We start from the raw sequence: 19557 nt of genomic DNA on the forward strand, positions 1-19557 counted from the left end.
TTTTTAAGCTGTGATTCTTTTGTAGTGCGTACAGATAACCCATTCAGAGCGGCAAGTTAGTCAACAAGAAATAATCTTGGATAACAGCTATAAGTGCTGCATTGCCTTTAAAAACAAAATAAGTGAAATGTGAGGAGATTAGATATTTTTACTGCATAAACCAAAACTGGTAAGCTCCAGTTTTAAATACATCATCAGCTTCTTGGCTGTCTGAAGGTGAACAGTAAGCTCCTCCCTCTCAGACTGCTCCTAACCAGTGCTGAACTTCCTCCTTTCCTGGGTGGAAAGAAGTAGTGTTCCCACACTTCCCCTGCAGCACTCAGCAAATCTTGACAACATAGCAGCTCTGCCCTGGCAAAACATTCTGTTGCTCTGCCTCTGAGTATGGCCCCCAAACAGTGTCACGTAGCTCTGCAGATCTCAGCCAGGGATCCAGGGTACCCCGGAGTGGGTTTCAGAGGGTGCAACAAGGAAGGCCAGTGTTAAACTCACTGGGGTCCCAGCCAGAAAGCATGAATCTGAACTCTGGGGCCCTGAGCCTTGCCACCCAGGGCTGAAGCTGAAGCTTGAGCAATGTAGCTTCATGGGGCCATGGTGGCAGAGGATCCTAGGCAACTGCCCTGCTTAGTGCTCCCTAATGCTTTTATGTGCAGAAAACCAGCTATTGTGGCACAGGTGGACTGTGGAGTTTTTACAGCCTGCTGAGCACGCCTCAGAAAGAAACAGGCTGAGAATTCCTAACACAGTGTATTTGTAACAATTTGTTGTTGTTTGTGGAATGAAATTTCACTATTTACAACTGCAGCTGCAAACACAAATTTACACATACTGCTGAAGCTTCTAGTAAAAGGAGGGGCAGTTTACAAAATGGTTCTTAAGATACCTTGCAGAAAATCATTTATGTCCCAAGAATCATGACTTATTCAGTATAAACTTTCTTTCAGAAAAGAATGTATTTTACAGTCACTAAGCAAGACCCTTTAAGTTATATCAGCAACTCTTTCACAGACTAGGTAGTATGCACCATGCAGAAATCTCTCAGACTCTGAAAACATCAGACCTGACTGCTCACCTAGTCTTACATCCCGGATGACACAAAAATCTCAAGGAGAAATCATCTACCTTGCCATGCTGGTTCTTCATTTTTGATGACTAGACATATTAGAAGGTCAGAGGTGGAGAGAAGATGGAAAACAAACTAGATTTGCAGAAACACCCTACAGTAATTTTAAGACGTTGCGCACTACACTGGTCAATGACAATTTTGATTTATCTACTCCACTCAAATTCATTTAATTTTAATTAAGATAACCCCCCAGCTATTGGGGTGGAAAGAATTAACCTACCTCCTGGTATAAAAAAGTCATGCGACTCAGGTCTTTTCAATAAATTCTGTCCACTCAACATAATATATATTTCAGCCTGCAGGATTACACCCCAAAATGCAGAAGTGCATTTGAAATAAAAAAAATTACATGTTTCTTACCTGGTGGCATATTGCTCTATTCTGGAGTGTGTGTCATCGTGAAATAGCTGTGGGGATTGGGAAGGACTATTAAAAGAAAATAAGAAAAAATGTAAATGTAATCTCATTAATAAGCCAATATATCATTTTTAAAAAAGTTAACCTAATGAAATTGTCAAAAACGAAGCTGTTATGTGAGCTTTTGTCCAGGTGTGTATAACAGACCCTACCAATAGGTAAGCAACTAGTCAACATTAAGAAACGAATCAGCATATTCAGCTTTCCAGACACAAGAGTTGTGCATACTCACTCATACTGCTCTGGCCACATACTGATAAGCGTGATAGGACTGCAAAGAAGAAAAAAGAGAAGGAAACCATAGAACAAAACCTTTAATGCAATTACACAAGAAAAAGGTGGAAAAAAAAAAAGCACAAACTAACCATCAGCCCACCCAATTGATTTCCAGTAGCAACATTTATGACACAGACAAGCAGTAGCAAGAGTCTGCAGTATGCCATGTGGAAGATAGTCGGTATATGATACTTTTAATTTTTTTTTAAATACACTAATATCACACATTGAATTAATAATATAAAATCATATCTGGCTTGTTTGAATTTAACAATTCTTCCATTGAATTGCAGGGAGTTTTCTTTCAAGTTTTATATATATATAGTTTTTGCCAAATAGTTATGGGTCTTTTTATTGCTTATGGAAAGAAAGCACTGACAAGATGGGCTACACACACCCTTATGCTTCCCTCACAGCTTCATAATATTTATCCAGACCCGCTGAAATCTCTCTACTATTCCAATCCTTGGCCACTTCTGACCATGGACTACAATCGTGCCAGATGTTACGCCACACTGCTCTTTGGTTTTGTTTTTTAAAATATGGACTACTCTGAGACTGTTTCAAACAGGCAATATATTCATATTGGATACCAGGGACCAGATTAAACCCTGGTGTATATTTCGGTACCTCAGCAACTGTGAAAGCTGGCTATTTGATTTTGTTTCTTAACTTCTTAAGAGCAATCTGTTAATTAATTAGTTAAATAATAGCGGTAGTAAACCTGTGTGAAAATACAGAGGTACTGGTTAAGAGAAAGAATGACTGATAATTGCTACAGCCACAATATTTAGGCAAACCATACATAGAGAATGAAACCATTCTATGTACTGAAACTATACATCATTTTTATATATAGCTTCGATATATAAAATGGTTTCATTCACTTTAACTATGTTTACAGCCCCTGAAATTCCATGAAATAAAGGAAAGTCAGTCAATGCAAGTATTCTCTTCGCCTCTCCAATGCATCTTTATTTTGTTCTACATATATGACCTCCCAACATACGCTGAATTCCATGACTTTTTGGCAATATATTATACAACCAAAGTATAAAATTATTTCTAGAAAACAAGCACAAAAATATAAAATAAAACAAAAAAGCCTCATTCAAACTTACGCCTCCAAGTTATCGCCTTCGAGAACTGTTTGCACAGGAAGGTATCCAAGTCGTGGGTGTTTGGCAAAATACTTCTTTGACCGGAACTTGTTTTTCAGCACCTTTGTGAAATCTCGTACATCTTCTCCAGATGTTGTCTAGAAAGTTAGAGAAATAAAATTAAACATTTCTACTTGTAATTTGTTTATATCTTTCATGACGCTGGAAGAGGACACAAAAGGGAACTTCTAAATGTTCACAATTCTATCCTCTATGAATGGCTCGAAATTAAAACCCACAGTTCTTAAACCTGATAGCAATGAACATACAAGATTTCTTCATATTTTATAAAATGATGGATAATAAAAACTACAACTGTTACAAGCCTAAAAAGGCATCAAATTAGAACAAAAAACTATAAAAAGTGGACTAGCTATTTTGTTTAGAAACAATTACTATCAATTCAACTCACAAAATAGTATTTTTAAACTATACAATACAGTTATGGTGATGAATTCTATAGCACCTGCTTCTCTAACCTATCTCCCCATGTATATTGTCGAACTCCAGACTCCATGCTGAGTCACTGATTTAATACTACCTTTAAAATAATAGGCACTACCAGTTGAATCATGACATTCCTTCTCCTGCAGCATCTGGCTTTTCCTTGGATGTTTTCTATAAAGTTATTGGAACAAATGCTACTCCTTCCTGTTATTTGTATTATAATGGTTCTGAGAGGTTCAAACTGAAACTAAGGCTCCATAGTATGAGATTGTATGAAAACTCAGGAAGAGGCAGTACCTGACCTAAGAGCTGACATGTTAAGTATACGTTCACATGCTGTATAATGGCTGAGTTGTCTGACTCAGACTCATGGAGCTTTGGCTGAGGTACTATAAAATTTCAGTGCAGATATTCAGGCTGCAGCCCAGACTTGGAGAGGTGGGAGGGTCCCAGAGCCTACACTCCAGCCTGAACCCAGAAGTCTACACTGTAATTTTAGGCCATTTAGGGGGGCGCCACAAGAGCAAGGTAGTTGACATGGGCCAACCACTGCTATATTATTGCAGTGCAGACAGCTGCACCATTCGGCACCATGGGCCTGAGGGCAAGGTGGGAGGAGGGCCTGGGTCTCTGCCCTCAAAAGGGGAGGGTCCAAGGGAAGTATTTTTCTCTCAGGTTTTTCTCTATTTTTTAAAAAAAATTCTCCTCCTCTCAAAACAAAAAGCAGTCAAGTAGCACTTTAAAGACTAGCAAAATAATGTATTAGGTGATGAGCTTTTGTGGGACAAACCCACTTCTTCAGACCATAGCCATACCAGAACAGACTCTACGGTCTGAAGAAGTGGGTCTGTCCCACAAAAGCTCATCACCTAATTAAGTATTTTGCTAGTCTTCAAAGTGCTACTTGACTGCTTTTTGTTTTGATAGGACATAGACTAGCACAGCACCCTCTCTGTTACTCCTCCTCTCAGTTATCGGTATTCTCCAGATCTGAAGAACTGGGGGTGTCCCACAAAAACTCATCACCTAATAAATAATATTGTTAGTCTTTAAGGTGCTACAGTCCCTTGCCAACAGACAGCCCACCAACCTGACGCAAATTCTCACCAGTAGCTATACACCACAGCCCAGTAACTCCAACTTAGGAATCAATCCCTGCAACAAACCTCGGTGCCAACTCTACCCACACATCTATACTAGCAACACCATCACAGGACCTAACCATGTCAGCCACACCATGGGGGCTCATTCACCTGCATTTACTAGTAACATAATATATGCCATCATGTGCTACCAATACCCCTCTGCCCTATACATTGGCCAAACTGGGCAGACTCTACGTAAAAGAAGAAAGGGACACAAATCAGATATCATAAATGGTAACACAAAAAAACCTGTTGGAGAACACATCAATTTCGCTGGGCACTCAGTAGCAGATTTAAACAAAAACACACTTTGAAAACAGACTCCAAAGAGAAACAACAGAGCTACAATTCTTTTGCAAATTTGACACTATCAATTTAGGATTGAACAAAGACTGGGGATGGTTGACAAACTACAGAAGCAGTTTCTCCTCTCTTGGTGTTCAGTCCTCCCTGACTGAGCTGACCTCATTAATTCTAGACTTCCTCTTGATTGGTACTCCTTCTTTTCATGTGCCTCTATATTTATACCTGCCTCTGGAATTTCCACTCCATGAATCTGATGATGTGGGTCTTTGCCCATGGAAGCTTATGCTCCAATAAATCTGTTAGTTTAAGGTGCCACAGGACCTCTCGTTTTTGCAGTCATAGTTTATAATTACTTCCTGAGCTTCCAGCTATCTCTGAGCTTCATGCAGGAAGGACTGCCACGTGTGCATTGATCTTTTCAGTCACAATCAAATACACAAAATGTGAAACCATCATCAGTATGTCCTCCTTGATCATGAAGGCTGATGACAAAAACATTCAAAAGTGAGTCTTTATCCTAGCAGAGAAAGGTATAACGTGATCATGTCTGGAATATAAAACTATACAAGTTCAGACTGGAAATATGACATACATTTATAATGGTGAGAGTAATTAGCCATTATAGCAGTTCACCAAAGATCAGGTGGTTTTTCCATTACTGGCCATTTTAAAACCAAGACTTGTTGTTCTTCTAAAAGATATTCGCTAGGAATTCTTTTGGAGAAGTTCAGTGTTAACAGGAGATCAGACTAGATGATCAGAACGGTCCTTTCTGACCTTGGAATCTACAAGGTCTGCAACCTACAATCTACAACCCCTGAAACACACAGTCTCTCGCCACAGCAGATATCCCCATTGACTACATGCACAAATCACATCACTAGCCCTGCACAACAACAGAACACACAACCCTAATCATATACATCCCCTCCTGGCAGCACATACACCTCACTTGACACCCATACAAAACTCCCGGCACAATATCCTCCACAATCACCCACACAGCAACACAGAAGCATACACAATAACCCAGAGGTCAGCAGCCTCAGGCTCTTTAAGGAGTTATTTGCGGCTCTGGACTCTGCTGCTGTTGACTCCTCTGTGGCTCCCTGTCCTGCCACTGCTGAAACAACAGAACTAAATTCAGTTGGTTTAATGGCCAACGGGGCAACAGGAGGGATCCTGAAATGATTCCATTCAGGTCTTGGGAGAGAGCGGTCTGGTCCTGGAGGGGGGGAACTAGAGGAGGAGATTCTACATCCTCCCTTCCCTGCCCACCTGCGTCTTCCACATTGGCCAGCTCCAGCTGACTCCCTCCCTCACTCCTTCTGCCCACTGCAGGTCAGCAGATCTGAGGGCTGAGAGGGGATGGAAAGGTAGAACAGGTGCAGGGGGATGGAGGAGGAGGTGGCCCCTCTGCCTGCCTGACTCTATCACGGGTGACAATCACCCCCCAGGCAAGGTCCAGCTGTAGAGCTTGCCTCAGGCGAGCTCCTCACTCCACACAGGGCTGGGAGGAGGGCAGGGCATGCTGCTGCCACTCAGTCTCGCACAGAGCAGCTGCTGAATCCTGGGAGCTGCTGCTCCTGGGAGCATAGGAACTCAGGATGCCTCGAACCAGCAGCAACGTCAGTTCCTGGGATGCCAAGCGGGGCTGGTCCTCTGGCTCTGGCTGGGAGAGTGGGTGTGACTTTCAGCGCCAGCTGCTGTGAACTTGCTGCCCAGCTCTTCCTCCTCAGCATAGAGGGTTGATGTGAACATCGCTCCTTCCTACTCAAGAGCCAACGTTTTCCTTGTTCTCATTTGCTCTCCAAAACAGAAGTGAAAGTAGCAGACTTTCTAACTGGTACAAATCATTGTGTGCACACTGTTCTTAAAATAGGGGTTACCAAAAGTACAGTTTGATCTTATTTATTAAGGACTGTCTTGTATTCACATGCACTGCAGCTTGATTTTTTGAAAGTGAATTTGAAAAAATGGCTCTTCTTGCTATTTCGGTTGCAGGCCCTGGCAATAACCCCACACATAGCCCCTCACCACCTGAGGTGCATAACAAATGAATTGATCCTATATCTATCAGTGACAAGTACAGTAACAAGTTAACATGCCACTGCAAAAGCATTGTGAAGATTTCTTCTCCTCGAGGTGATGATTTTGGAATTCTAAGCAACAGGAATTCTTTGTCAGAATACAAAATCAAGAGTTCATTACATCTTACCTCTTTCAAAAATGATACTTAAAAAAAGATATTGCACAAACTGATCTTTCTGTAATTTCAAAGAGTAATAATCTGACTTTAGAATTTACCAGTCTGGGATGGTCGGGGAGGAATGGGTACTAGCAGCCAAACATCAGTTAAATACAATTAGTGTTAGGGACAGGAAGCAATAATCACTTTGATACAACAGTTTGGATTCAGACTATTTTCATCAGCCATCCAATCTTCCAATGGCAGAGATTAATCTCTGACTCTACAGCTGAAAACAATGGGCTGCATTTGAAATAGCCAGATTCATTTTCTTTCAGCACTCTTGTTATTTTCCTTCTTTACAGAACAAAGTAATTACAATAAAAACGAAGGGCCACGCTTTGTACAATTGGAGGGATGAGGAAATCGTGAAGCCGTCTTCCCCTCTGACAATTTTTTGCTTACAAATATTCACACATGTTGCTTAAAGGCTCAGGAAAGTGATTACCCTCTTAAAATGTCATCAACAATTATCTTTTTGGGTTGTTGCTCAAGGAGAGGGTTTTTAATAGGCATAGTTGCAAGTAAGCGTTACCATCTGAAACATATTTTTCCCTGATGTTGACCCACCAGTTGGGCTAATCATCTCGGACATGTTGCCTATCATGTTATGAGCTTCTTGAGGGAAATGTAATTTTGGTCAGCTCCCTTCCAAGGTAAGATGTCAACAATAATTATAACAACAAAGGAGCAATCCTCAGGGAAATTTACATTTCAGATTTGAAACATTGTGACAAGAAGTTCTAGGAAGGAGAAAATCCTATCTATCTCTTTCACTTCTCACAGCTCAGTTTACCAGGAAGAAGCTAAAATCATATATTGTAGAGAGAGTAATGAAAGAATAAAGAAATTAGTAGTGCCCTTACAGGAGAAGGATGGCAGGAGGTACCATGAGCTAAAGAAAAGGAGAAAGGGATTTCAATAATAGTACGACATCTCAAGAATTACCCATGAATTTGCCTCAATAATAATTTCCATTTTTTTTGTGATGATAGGAAATATTTTTCATTGCTCCAGCTTTTGTTGTTGAGACAGACAAGCTTTCAAGCTTACACAGAGCTCTTCTTTAGGTCTGGAGAAGGTATTCAGAGTCTCCCTACTAAATACAAGATCGCACAGATTGTATAGCATTAGGAGTTAAGGGCCCATTCAAAGTGAAATGTCTCTAACACCTCTCCAGCCATTGGGTGGGGACAGTGTTCCATGTAAGCTGAGTGCCTGGGAAAGCACCCAGGAGAGATTCAGGTGCTGCCCAACTGATTAGCAGAGTGCCCAGAGCTGCCCACAGCTGGCAGAATATGTTTTCACTGCTGGTACACAGCCACACATGCCTTGGTGCCCATAACCAAACGTAACAACAAGAAGTCCTGTGGTACCTTATAGACTAACAGATATTTTGGAGCATAAGCTTTCATGGGCAAAGACCTGCTTCATCGGATACATGAGTGGGGGGTTCCGAGGGGTATACCTCTTTGATTCTTATAATCAAATGTATTCTACCCCTGGATAGAAAAAATTAACACTGTGGAGGGAGGGAACTGGTTACAAAAAGGCTAGGAGGTTAAAGTGAGTTATAGATTGTTGTAATAATCTATAAATCCCACGTTTCTATTCAGTCAATGATATTTAGCATCTAATGAAGTAATGAATTTAAGCTCCCAGGCTCATCTTTTGAAACATACCAAGAAATCTGTAATCTACAGCCAGGCACTTGGGTATGACAGAACATACTCCGTGGAGAAAGTCTGGGTGTACATCATAACACTTAAAACTGCCTCCCTTGTACAAGGATGCTCCACCAGAGAACTAGATTGCTTCTCACCACCCAAATATGCTAAAAATACCTGCCTAAATACAGAAATAAAACACACTTACACCATATACCTCTAACTGTCACTTCCCACCCTACACTGGAACCCACACAAGTATTATACAACAATTACAAACAATGCTTAATGGGGCCTAAGAGAAATCTTTCTTGAACCCCCTTTCCTGGCCTTCAAATAACCCCCAACCTCATCAAGCTCATCATCAGAAGCAAGCTCTCCTCAGACCAGAACCTACCAACTCAATGTTACCTATCTCTGCAAAATTCTTTAAGTATGAATCATTATATTATAAATTATGATGCCCCCTTTGTTAAAAACATTTTGCCAGAGAAGATTATATGAAGGTCTGTAGAACAGGAGTGCACAAATTGGGAGACAGTGAAATTTCGTAAGTGAAGTACAGCATGATCAGCTCTCCCATGTCATTAAAAATATAAATGCCTCATAGCTGCTAAGTAAAACCTGAAGTCTGCAAAATATTGAAATATGGTATTGTTTTTATGGCTATGTATTCACATTTATTACACATACTGAAAGCTTTTTTTTTTTTCATATGAACATAACGAAAATTTCCATCCATTTGGATTACATTAGACAGGTTGGGCCATGGTTGGGGTGGGAGCATGCTGCTAATTGCAGGAATGACAAGTGGAGGCTGACATGAAAAGTTTGCTCACCCCTGTTGTAGAAGGCCTATAATCATTTGAACGACTACTTCTTGAACTAAGATGCTCCATTAAACACCTTGACTTTTCTCCCACCCCTTTGTGGGAGGGAATGAAAATATATAAAGGAGATTGGGCTGATGATAAATACCACAAGCACAAAACAAATTTAATGGTTGAACAGGTAGACCGTAGTTACAGCCATCAAGCATTTGTGTTAAATGTTTATACAGAAAAGTCTAGAGCAAATCTAGGCATTTATGCACTCAACCTAAAAACAAAATCTTGAAGCTGTTCTTCAAATTATCTTCATTATTACTGAAATTTATGATCAAACTAGCTTCTGAAACAAATCCCTCGTGTGCCCACACTGAGTAGCTTATCCAACTATGACTCAAATCTTTTCCCAATGCTTGGGCCATTTTGCAGATCTCTGGTTTTATTTAGCAACTATGAGGCATTTATATTTTTCTGTAATGTTGAAATTAATATATTAACAACTTTGAGAATCTAAGAGACATTTGTGGCTAGTTCATATTTGATTCATTGATGTTTATACAGTGCTTTGCAAATATGGAGCCAGGAGACACTGGCTTTTGTGATCACTCTGGATCAGGTCTTATGAAGTGCTCTAAAAGTACCAAATATTGGTATTGCAGGTAAAATGTTTTCTGAGCTAGAAAATGATACAGTAATAAGAATACAGCCTACATGGACTGTAAGATACAAGTCATTGTCTACAATGTCCAAGATACCAGGTTGTATCATTGCCAACACAAACCTTGTTACATACTATTGCTTTTTGACTGATCTCTACTTAGAGCATTAGGCTATGGTTAGACTTTTGTTGCTATTTCGGGATTCAAACGTATCCTGAAATTGCAACTCCAGGGCTACACATCATGCTCGAAACAGTAGCAATATTTTGAGCAGGGTGTTCTGTTTCGCTGCCCCTCATCGTGAGAGCGATAGCAGAAACCTCAAAACAGCCACTTATTTTGAACTTCGGTGCCATCTGGACAGCACTGAGTTCGAAATAAGGTAACTTGAAATACCTTACACAATTTCCTTACATGGACTAGTGGTCTCATCTGGTCTGGCAAACGGTATGTTTTGTTCTTACATTTAAATTTAACACAGATATACAAAGGGTGCCAAAATATAAGCTCAACAGGGAGAAGAGCTGAACCTCACGTGGAAACCAGCTATAATTTTATACATGTGACAAATACATTCTCATCTCATTAGGATTTTGGGGTTAAATCTTCACAAGAAGAAAATAACCTGACAGTCACTATGGTGTTTGAGAAGAAAACAAAAATGTACAAAAGTAAAAACCAGATGGAAAAAGATGACTTGTTTCATCCACGCAGTCAATTTCAAAACACCTGTGCAATGTTGACTACCCTCTTCCAAACTGACACTTATTATTTGATGAAAAAGAGAAAACAATGCAGAACTTCTTGTCCTCATTACAGAGTAAGGTTAAAAAGTCTTTCCTTGAAACTAGGCAAACTCAAGAAAAGTTGGCTTATGTCAGACCTGCAACACAGTACAGACAAAACCAACAACTCAGGTATGTGAAAATATGATAGAAGAAAATGAGAATGTAAAACACACTGATTTTAAAACAAGATTGATTTTAGAGCAAAAATTAGAAATTTAGGAGAAGAAAATGTATATCCAAAAAGTTCCAATTTTAAGGATCCCTGATGAAGAGAAAAGAAATTTTCTTACATTATGTATTTATACAATCGTACAACTGTTAAGACTGCATGGTAGGCCTAAGGGAAGTCATGTTAAGCCAGATCCTCCAGAGTACTAAAATGCTAACTACCATTGATTTCAATGAAAGTTAGGTGCATAAAGTCCTTTGAGAAACTGGACTCCTGTTAGCAGGATGAGATGACTGCAAGTAAAACAATGCAACATTAGATGAGCATGATTATGCCAACATCTGATTATGCTCAGCAAGAAGTAGATCAGATGTCAACCGATCCAAGTACAGTGTAACAGCTGTTAATCTGGCTGATGTACCGAGCACCAAACAAGGAACTTCCAAGTTCCAGAGCTAAAACCATGCTACAATTTGAAATACTGAGCCAAGACACTAACTGAGGTTGTAACAGACTCATGCCTTGGAGGACTTGGCACTGTGTGGGGATCTGTAGTGCACACAGCCAGGAGTGCACTTAATAAAAGTATCAGGCCACATCATGACAAAAGTGACTCCTGAGAGCTCAACAAGTGTTTTATTGTGCTAGAAGTTACATCATACCAAAGGAGGAACACTTACTTCCTTCAGTTCCTCACAATTTGCAAATGATCTTTGTAAGAAAATTCTGCAAATTAAACAACAGAGGAAATGTTTCTAAATTGCATGGGGGCTTCAGAGAAAGAACCCAAATCAGGTGATGGTGCTTTCCCACATGATGGGCCAGCAGTACTGCAAATTACTTATACAGCGGAGGAAGAAGGGGAAAAAATGTCTTGACATAGACTATAGATAAATGTAAAAGATATGCTAATGCAAGGACGTTAATTATGAGCTGGGATATATCACTCTTAGCAAGCTAATAAAGCTCAAACATGAATTTGGGGATTGTAGAATTCTTTAATCACTTACGTGTGGAACATAAAAGAGCCACAGTGGTAGACTCTTGCAAAAAGTTAATTTAGTGTTAACACAAGCCATGCGGATATATGATGAGCCCATCAAAAAACTGAAAAGCAGACTCAGACGTGAAGAGAATTCACTGATAAAGAAAAGCTTGCCTGTATGGCATCATTTCAAAAAGACTGAAACTAAAAGCAAAATAAAATAACAAGCAATTAAAATAAAAATGGACGGTTAAAAGATGTTATTAACTAGATGAGGTCACATAAGCCAAGATACTACACAAGAGCAGGCTGAATATGCCAAAATGCAACTTTTTTTTTCTTTCAAACTATGTCACCCAGCTAAAGTCAAGAGCATGTACGTGACTGGAGAACAGCATAAAAGTATCACATCTCTGTAGGTTCAGTGTCCTGTAGCACAAACTGCTTCACTTTGGCAATGTAGCTGCTCATTACCACCAGAAGACTGGCCTATAAATTGGATAACAAAGTATAATACAATGCTATCCCAATGGAAAAATAAAAAATGATAGTAGAGAAAAGGGCACTGAAACATTGTTTCATATTTTGGATATAAAATACCAACAAGTTGTTATTATAGCTTGTTTCAAGATTAGTAGAGAGACATCATTTGTTGAGAACTGGAAGGGAAACTCACCCCTCCATGGAATACCTAGCAGAATACTAATAGGAACAATCACAGACTTGACAGATGAATGCAATCTTTAGCAGAAGGGTTGGGGGGTGGGGGAGAAGGAGGTAAGATAAAGATTCAATAGTTTTACTGTTTTGAAATACTTAAATTTTAATATTTAATAAAAGTTGTTAAAATGCAGGGAACTGAGTCATTTGCAGTGCTCCCTTTAGTTTAAAGCTTGATTTTCTTTCTAAATAATTTGAGGTTTTAAACACACAACATGTAGTTGTGAACACAAACCACATAATTACAAATGCAGTTGCTGCTGGTTTACTTTGCAGTGCTGAGCAGAGTTACTTATTTTGCATATCCCAAATGTCTGTATGAATCACCAATATAATTTTCAAAATGTAGACCTCAGTCAGCCAATTAACAGGTAGGTAGAAGAGTTAAAATGAGGGCAGAAAGAGAAAATTACAGAATATGGATTTAACAACAAAACTGATATAGCAGAATATCAAGGGTAGTTTTATTTATATAGCTACAGTAACTGGCATGCTATTTTACCAGCCCAGTCGTACCACTGAAGTTTAAAAAAATTAATGAATTGAAATGCAGTATAACTCATAGGTAACCTACATTGTAATGAACCACTAATGCTACTCAATAACATCTGCTAATAGTGAGGTGCAACATGCAAGAGAATGTTATACGAACAAGCCCCCCTGTTGAAGTAATGGAAAACAACAAAACAATTTCTCTAAAAAAAATGTTTTCTCACTCTGAGATGTCCCACAGAGTTCATGCACCAGTATAAGAAATGAATGAAAGAAGGTCAGATTCAGTCCAGAACAAAACACTATACCCTTTATTTCTACTTGTTTGAGAGTTCACATATGTCACATATCACATAAAAAAGCAACATTTTGAGAACAAAAATACCACAAGTGATAATACCACTCTTGCACCAGGAATATAAGAGGATATTTATCTTGCACAAAAAAATGAGACTCAGATTTCTTTTCCCCCCATTGGCACATCACTTCAGGTGTGCATGTGCTTCTTGAGCACTTAATTAGAAGCATTCATGCTGGACATCAAGACTATACAGCAGAGATTCCCAATCAAATGGTTGGGACTCAAACATGGGTCACCATTAGATTTTCTAGGGGTCGCTGGCTGCGTGGCTCCAAGCCACATGTGGCTCTTTAAAGAGCCATTTGTGGCTCATGCCACTGTCACTGCTTGCTCCTCCAGCATCCAGTCCCTGCCCTGCCCTGCTGAAATGGAACTCAATTTAATTGGTTCAACATCCAGCAGTAGCGATCTGGCCATTAAACCAATTAAATTGAGTCCCAATTCAGTGCAGCAGGGCAGGGAACTGCCTGCACTGCAGGTGGGGGAAGGGAATAGGAGGGCTGGGGGAGTGGTGTGGAGGAAGCAGTGGCAGCCGCCTGCGAAGGAGCAGTAGCAGCAGTGCACGGAGCTCATGTGCAGTGGGGGGGGGGAGCATTAGACTGCTTATTTTGTATTGTTGTCATAGTTACTCATGCAGCTAAGCAACAGAAAGATATGCCTTCAAAGACACTGAACTGATCTTTGCAAGAGTCTAAGCAGTTTCCTTCTTATAGAGGAAGCTGCAGAGGCCTGTAAGTGGTGCCTCTGTTTGTAAAATAGATTGTTCTAAACTAATCCAGGAATCAACAGTTGTGGGTGTATATACCTTGCCCCAGCAGGGATCGTAAGTGCCTCAGCAGGGATCGTAAGGTATACTTAGAGGCCTTTAGCATGTACAAAGACCCATCTGGGGTCTCAAAAAATATGCAAAACACAAAATAACACCTTATAACCAGTGAATGGGAGATCCTCAACAATCTTCTAGTCTTCTCTCTATTCCTTGAGCATAGGCACCATGGCACCCTGCACACACATCCAGGTGTGGAGATGGACCTGACAACAGCTGCATCCAAGGATGTTTGAAGAACATTTCTATTCAATAACTGGCCTTTGGAAATGAAGGACTGGATAACTCTATACACATCATTGCAGAAACTGTAAACAAGATAGCTACAGCATCCTCAAGGCAAACGCATTAAGGCTTTGTCTCCAGCTGAGTTGATTGAAAAGAGCAGTTCATCCGTGCATCTTTTAGAGCCTCAGCATGCACCACAAAGACAGAGAGCACATGCCCAGGCTGAACAGACACTGGTAACAAAACATCTCTGATCAAGGTCTCAAGAGGCACAGGCACACCCAAACTGGAACACATATTGGGACACTACAGGAAAAATTAGCAATTACTTTTGTTAAGTTTCACAAAATACACTTCTTAGAAACAGCTTTAAATGACAACATCATGATGACTCATCAGCAAGAAGATGCAGAGGTATAGAAATCTATGACTATTAGCTACTTCAAGGGAATTCTGCACAGTACTTTTTGGTGTGCTCTTTTAAAACTTCAGCTATTTTGTTTTCATTTCTTGACAATGGCCTAATAAAAACTACAAAATCAGTATTATAAATTCAGTGGAACCCACGGCAAATTTCCAAACCAGATTTTGATAAAGTAGGTCAACTACTGGACCTGAAGGAATTTAACATCTACTTTGGAAAATATTAAAATATATAATCAATACACAAACATTTATAATGCAGTAGTAGCGGAGTGTATCCATGTAATCTAACACCTCCTCTTCATTGCAAATGATGTATGTTGTAGCTCATTCAACACTGTACACATGTTCTACAAAAGAGAATTCTATCTAAATGAAAACTGTATACTGTTGCCCACTATCTGAGCACCTTCCATTTATTATCAATTGCACAAGTGAATCCCTGGTGGAGTTCAAGGAGAAATACAGCAACATAAGCCATGATTGCATGTTTTTGGTGTAAAATCTATCTTTTTAGGTATCAAAGACTATACAAGAAATACTAGACTAATGTAAAATATAATCTATTGGAAACTATTTGTAAATCAGCACTTACAGGTATGCAATACTCCACCATTGGATAATGTAATTTATGGCCCTTAGCTGTGCGGCCAGAAAAGAAACAGCTCTGGCAGACATCATAGTTGAAATGTTTCAGACTTCGGTATCTGTGGAGAGATTAAGTGATGTGATTAAGTCATATACTGGAGCTTCCTAGATTTAAGTGGTATCATTTGTGTCCTATTAAATCTCACAAGGTAAATTATCTTACTTTTTCCTCTCTTTTGTGTTCTTAAAAAAGTGGAGAGAAAGTTGCTCTTTGAAATGGTGATAACTCGTTTGACTTGGATGCTCTGCAACAACACTGTGAGGGGGGCACTGAGTTTGTGAAGCCATGCTTAGAAACCACCATGTATATCTTTATATATTAAACTGTGGGAGCATGGCTCATCAGTCTAGCATGGTTAAAGCATATCAGTTTCATAGCCAATGCATACCAGGGAGTGATACTGCCAGCATCATGATCAACTGCCTTTGATTGCCCTAACCTGATAGAACAGGTATACATTTTGCAGCTGGGTGAACGGGAAGTGACCTGTGTAAGATCAAGTAAGATGTGAATCCTGGAACTTCAGGACTGTAGTCAAGTGCCTACTACAGGTTGAACCTCTCTAATCTGGCACTCTCTCATCCAGAAACATCCATAATCTGGCATGAGTTTAGTTAGCCAGATGACCATGGGTGAAGCCAAGTTTCCCGTGGTCCCATCAAGTTTGTTTACAGTCACCAGTCCTGGCTCTCAGTGATCCCCGCCGCTATTTAGCTCTAATTTACCCCAACTGTCTTCTAAGAGCCCAGCAGGCAGTGGAGGAGTTGATAATGCTGCTAGACAATATTAAGCTCTCATGGTCCAGCAAATTCTCTTTTTCGGCTCTGGTCAGGTGCTGTGGGTGCAGGACTAGAGAAGTTCAACCTGTACCACTGAGGCACCTATCATGATGGCATCTCTATAATAATGTCTTTGATATAAATTGAAATAATTGGAGATACACATCTCCTAAAACTGGAAGGGACCTTGGGAGTTCATCTAGCCCAGTCCCCTGTCCTCTTGGCAGGACCAAGCACCATCCCTGATATCTATTTGCCCCAGTCCCTAAATGGCCTCCTCAAGGATTGAGCTCACAACCCTGGGTTTGGCTCAAACCACTGAGCTATCCCTCCCCGCATAAATGTGGCAGCCTAATACTGCAGGATGTATCCTCGTGTCTGTGTATCTATGACATATTGGAACAAATAACCTTGCAGAGAACGACTTCGTATATGGGGAGTCGTGGTTGGCTCGAGAACACCTGATTTGTGGCATTCCAGGCTTCCACACTGACTCCTTGCTTAAGAGGATTGTATCTGGTATCGACAAATACTAAGAGCAAATTACGATATTGTCCCCCCACCCTGACACTAGCTCAGCTGCTCTGCCCAGTAGTGTGAGGGTGAAGCTAATGGTGCACAGCATGCTCTTGCTCCTGCATACCTAGACCTAAGATTCGCGTAGCCCACAAAGGAGTGTGTACTTGCATCTCCACTGCAGGTGTACAGCCTGGCTCAGATCTAGCCCCAGGTAGAGGAAACAAATACCCCTCCCCTGGCCCTTAAATGTTGTGTGTATTTAATGGCATTTGTACAATTTTCCCTGATGTGTCTTGATTTCAGAACGCAGCAGGAGTTGCTTACAAGCAAGCCAGTTCACCCTTGCTTTGTGTGGCTTTGGTCTACAGAGGCCAAGATGTTTTGTTAGAGGAATGTATCTTTTTTTTTTTTTTTTGTATTTTTTTAATTCAAGGAAGTCTGCCAACCCCACAATTTGCCAGAAGGTAAGCTGTAGCCGCAAAGATTGCCTGATCTTTTGGCCCAGGTCCCAAGAAGCTAAAGGCAGTCCTGGAACTGGAATCTGTGCTGTTAGGATTTTAGGATAGTGACTTCTAGTAACAACAACAGATTTAACTAAAAATGACAAGTTACTTTGCTCCATGTGAGAGAAAAACAGACTCATTCTCTAACAGACTTTATGCAGAGGAAACCAGAATGACTGACAGCTGGTTGAGTGGCACCTGGGCTCTTTTGTCACCTTACAGAGATTTCAATCCTGCTTGTTTTGGCCACATTAAATGGAGAAAAACATTTAGGTGTTTTTTGTTTCATGATGCATAAGATTGTGTGTGTCTAATTTGTCGGTTCACTTTTAACATACATGAGTGAAGCTGTTAATATGATTTGTGCAGAGCCCCACATAAAGTATGGCCACTTAATTCACTCTGTACCATGCTGTTATATAATTCTTCAGCAATGTTGCGTAAATTGTATAAAAATAGTTATTTCCCTGCCTTCTTTCTGCTATAAGCTTGTCTTTCTTTTCCATTTCTGTGTTTTGCCCATAGAGTAAGTTGAATAAGATTCCTGTGTTCGGACCCTTTATTGTTATCCTTAAATGAATAGAAGGAGAGACAAAAAGAAGAGATCTTTTGCAGTTCAGATTAGCATAAAAGAGTAACCTGTCCCATGAGACCTACTCTCAGAATGGGCTGAATTGTCAAGGGCTACCCTTCATGCACAAAAAAGAAAGTGATACATAGCTGCTAAAGCTTGCTCTGCTCTTGCATGCTTTGACAGGGTACCACTATATGTGTATTTCTTAACCGGTCATAACAGACATTTCGGCTGTGTCTACACTAGCCCCAAACTTTGAAATGGCCACGCAAATGGCCATTTCGAAGTTTACTAATGAAGCGCTGAAATACATATTCAGCACTTCATTAGCATGCCAGCGGCCGTGGCACTTCGAAATTGACATGGCTCGCCGCCGCGTGGCTCGTCCCAACAGGGCTCCTTTTCGAAAGGACCCCGCCTTCTTTGAAGTCCCCTTATTCCTGTCTGCTCATGGGAATAAGGGGACTTCGCAGTAGGCAGGGTCCTTTCGAAAAGGAGCCCCATTGGGATGAGTCACGCGGCGGTGAGCCACGTCAATTTCGAAGTGCTGCGGCCGCCCGCATGCTAATGAAGCACTGAATATGTATTTCAGCGCTTCATTAGTAAACTTCGAAATGGCCATTTGCGTGGCCATTTCGAAGTTTGGGGCTAGTGTAGACACGGCCTTCAAGTGTGCTCACCCTTCTATCCAAATCATATCGCACTGGGGACTCAGTTGGAGAATGTTCACTGTTTGTCTTTTCCTTTTAAAATTTCCCAGACTTCTTTTGGACAGACACGGGAGGAGAGAGTCAGATTGTGTTTAGTGCTTCTAGAGAGAGATTGTACAGGAGATGCATGATAGCAACGTATTAATGCTATAGCCAAAAACAAAGAGAGATTGCACTCTTCTTACCTAAAGCCGACAATTGGACATTCTTTGCAGATGTTGCACTTTGCCTGATGTTTTGCTGTTTCTGCAGCTGCTACTCTGTGTAGAACTGGCAGCCATACCATAGACTGTGGCTCCAATCGCATCCAATCTATAAACTGCTTTACAGTAATTTCTGGCTTGTTGCGATTCTGCTGAAGGAAAACCAAAAGATAATGGCATTAAAAGCTGAAAACAAAATATTTTTTTAAATTATTCTATTTGATAACCAAAAATCAACTCTCGTTCCCAGCTCTAGGCACTGCACAAAAAATTAATAATATAAATAGGCGATATAAGACACAGCCTTCATTAAAGTTCAGGCAACGAGAAACAAATAGACGAGCCTATTA

General features: G+C 40.4%; 1 protein-coding gene across 5 annotated transcripts in view; it reads right to left on the reverse strand.

Moving 5' to 3' along the window:
• UTRN (utrophin) overlaps positions 1-19557 on the reverse strand; it is a 560266-nt gene that overhangs the window by 46982 nt on the left and 493727 nt on the right. For 4 of the 5 annotated variants that reach the window (XM_074990438.1, XM_074990437.1, XM_074990435.1 and 1 more), the window contains 5 exons: positions 19190-19359; positions 15866-15977; positions 2941-3077; positions 1776-1814; positions 1487-1552 (listed from right to left, as the gene is read on the reverse strand). In XM_074990438.1, the coding sequence (XP_074846539.1) occupies positions 1487-1552; positions 1776-1814; positions 2941-3077; positions 15866-15977; positions 19190-19359 (524 nt within the window). The remainder of the gene's footprint in view (positions 1-1486; positions 1553-1775; positions 1815-2940; positions 3078-15865; positions 15978-19189; positions 19360-19557) is intronic. The other variant, XM_074990436.1, reaches the window with a different exon arrangement.

Source organism: Carettochelys insculpta, chromosome 3, assembly GCF_033958435.1.
Source record: "Carettochelys insculpta isolate YL-2023 chromosome 3, ASM3395843v1, whole genome shotgun sequence".
Classification (NCBI taxonomy): domain Eukaryota; kingdom Metazoa; phylum Chordata; order Testudines; family Carettochelyidae; genus Carettochelys; species Carettochelys insculpta.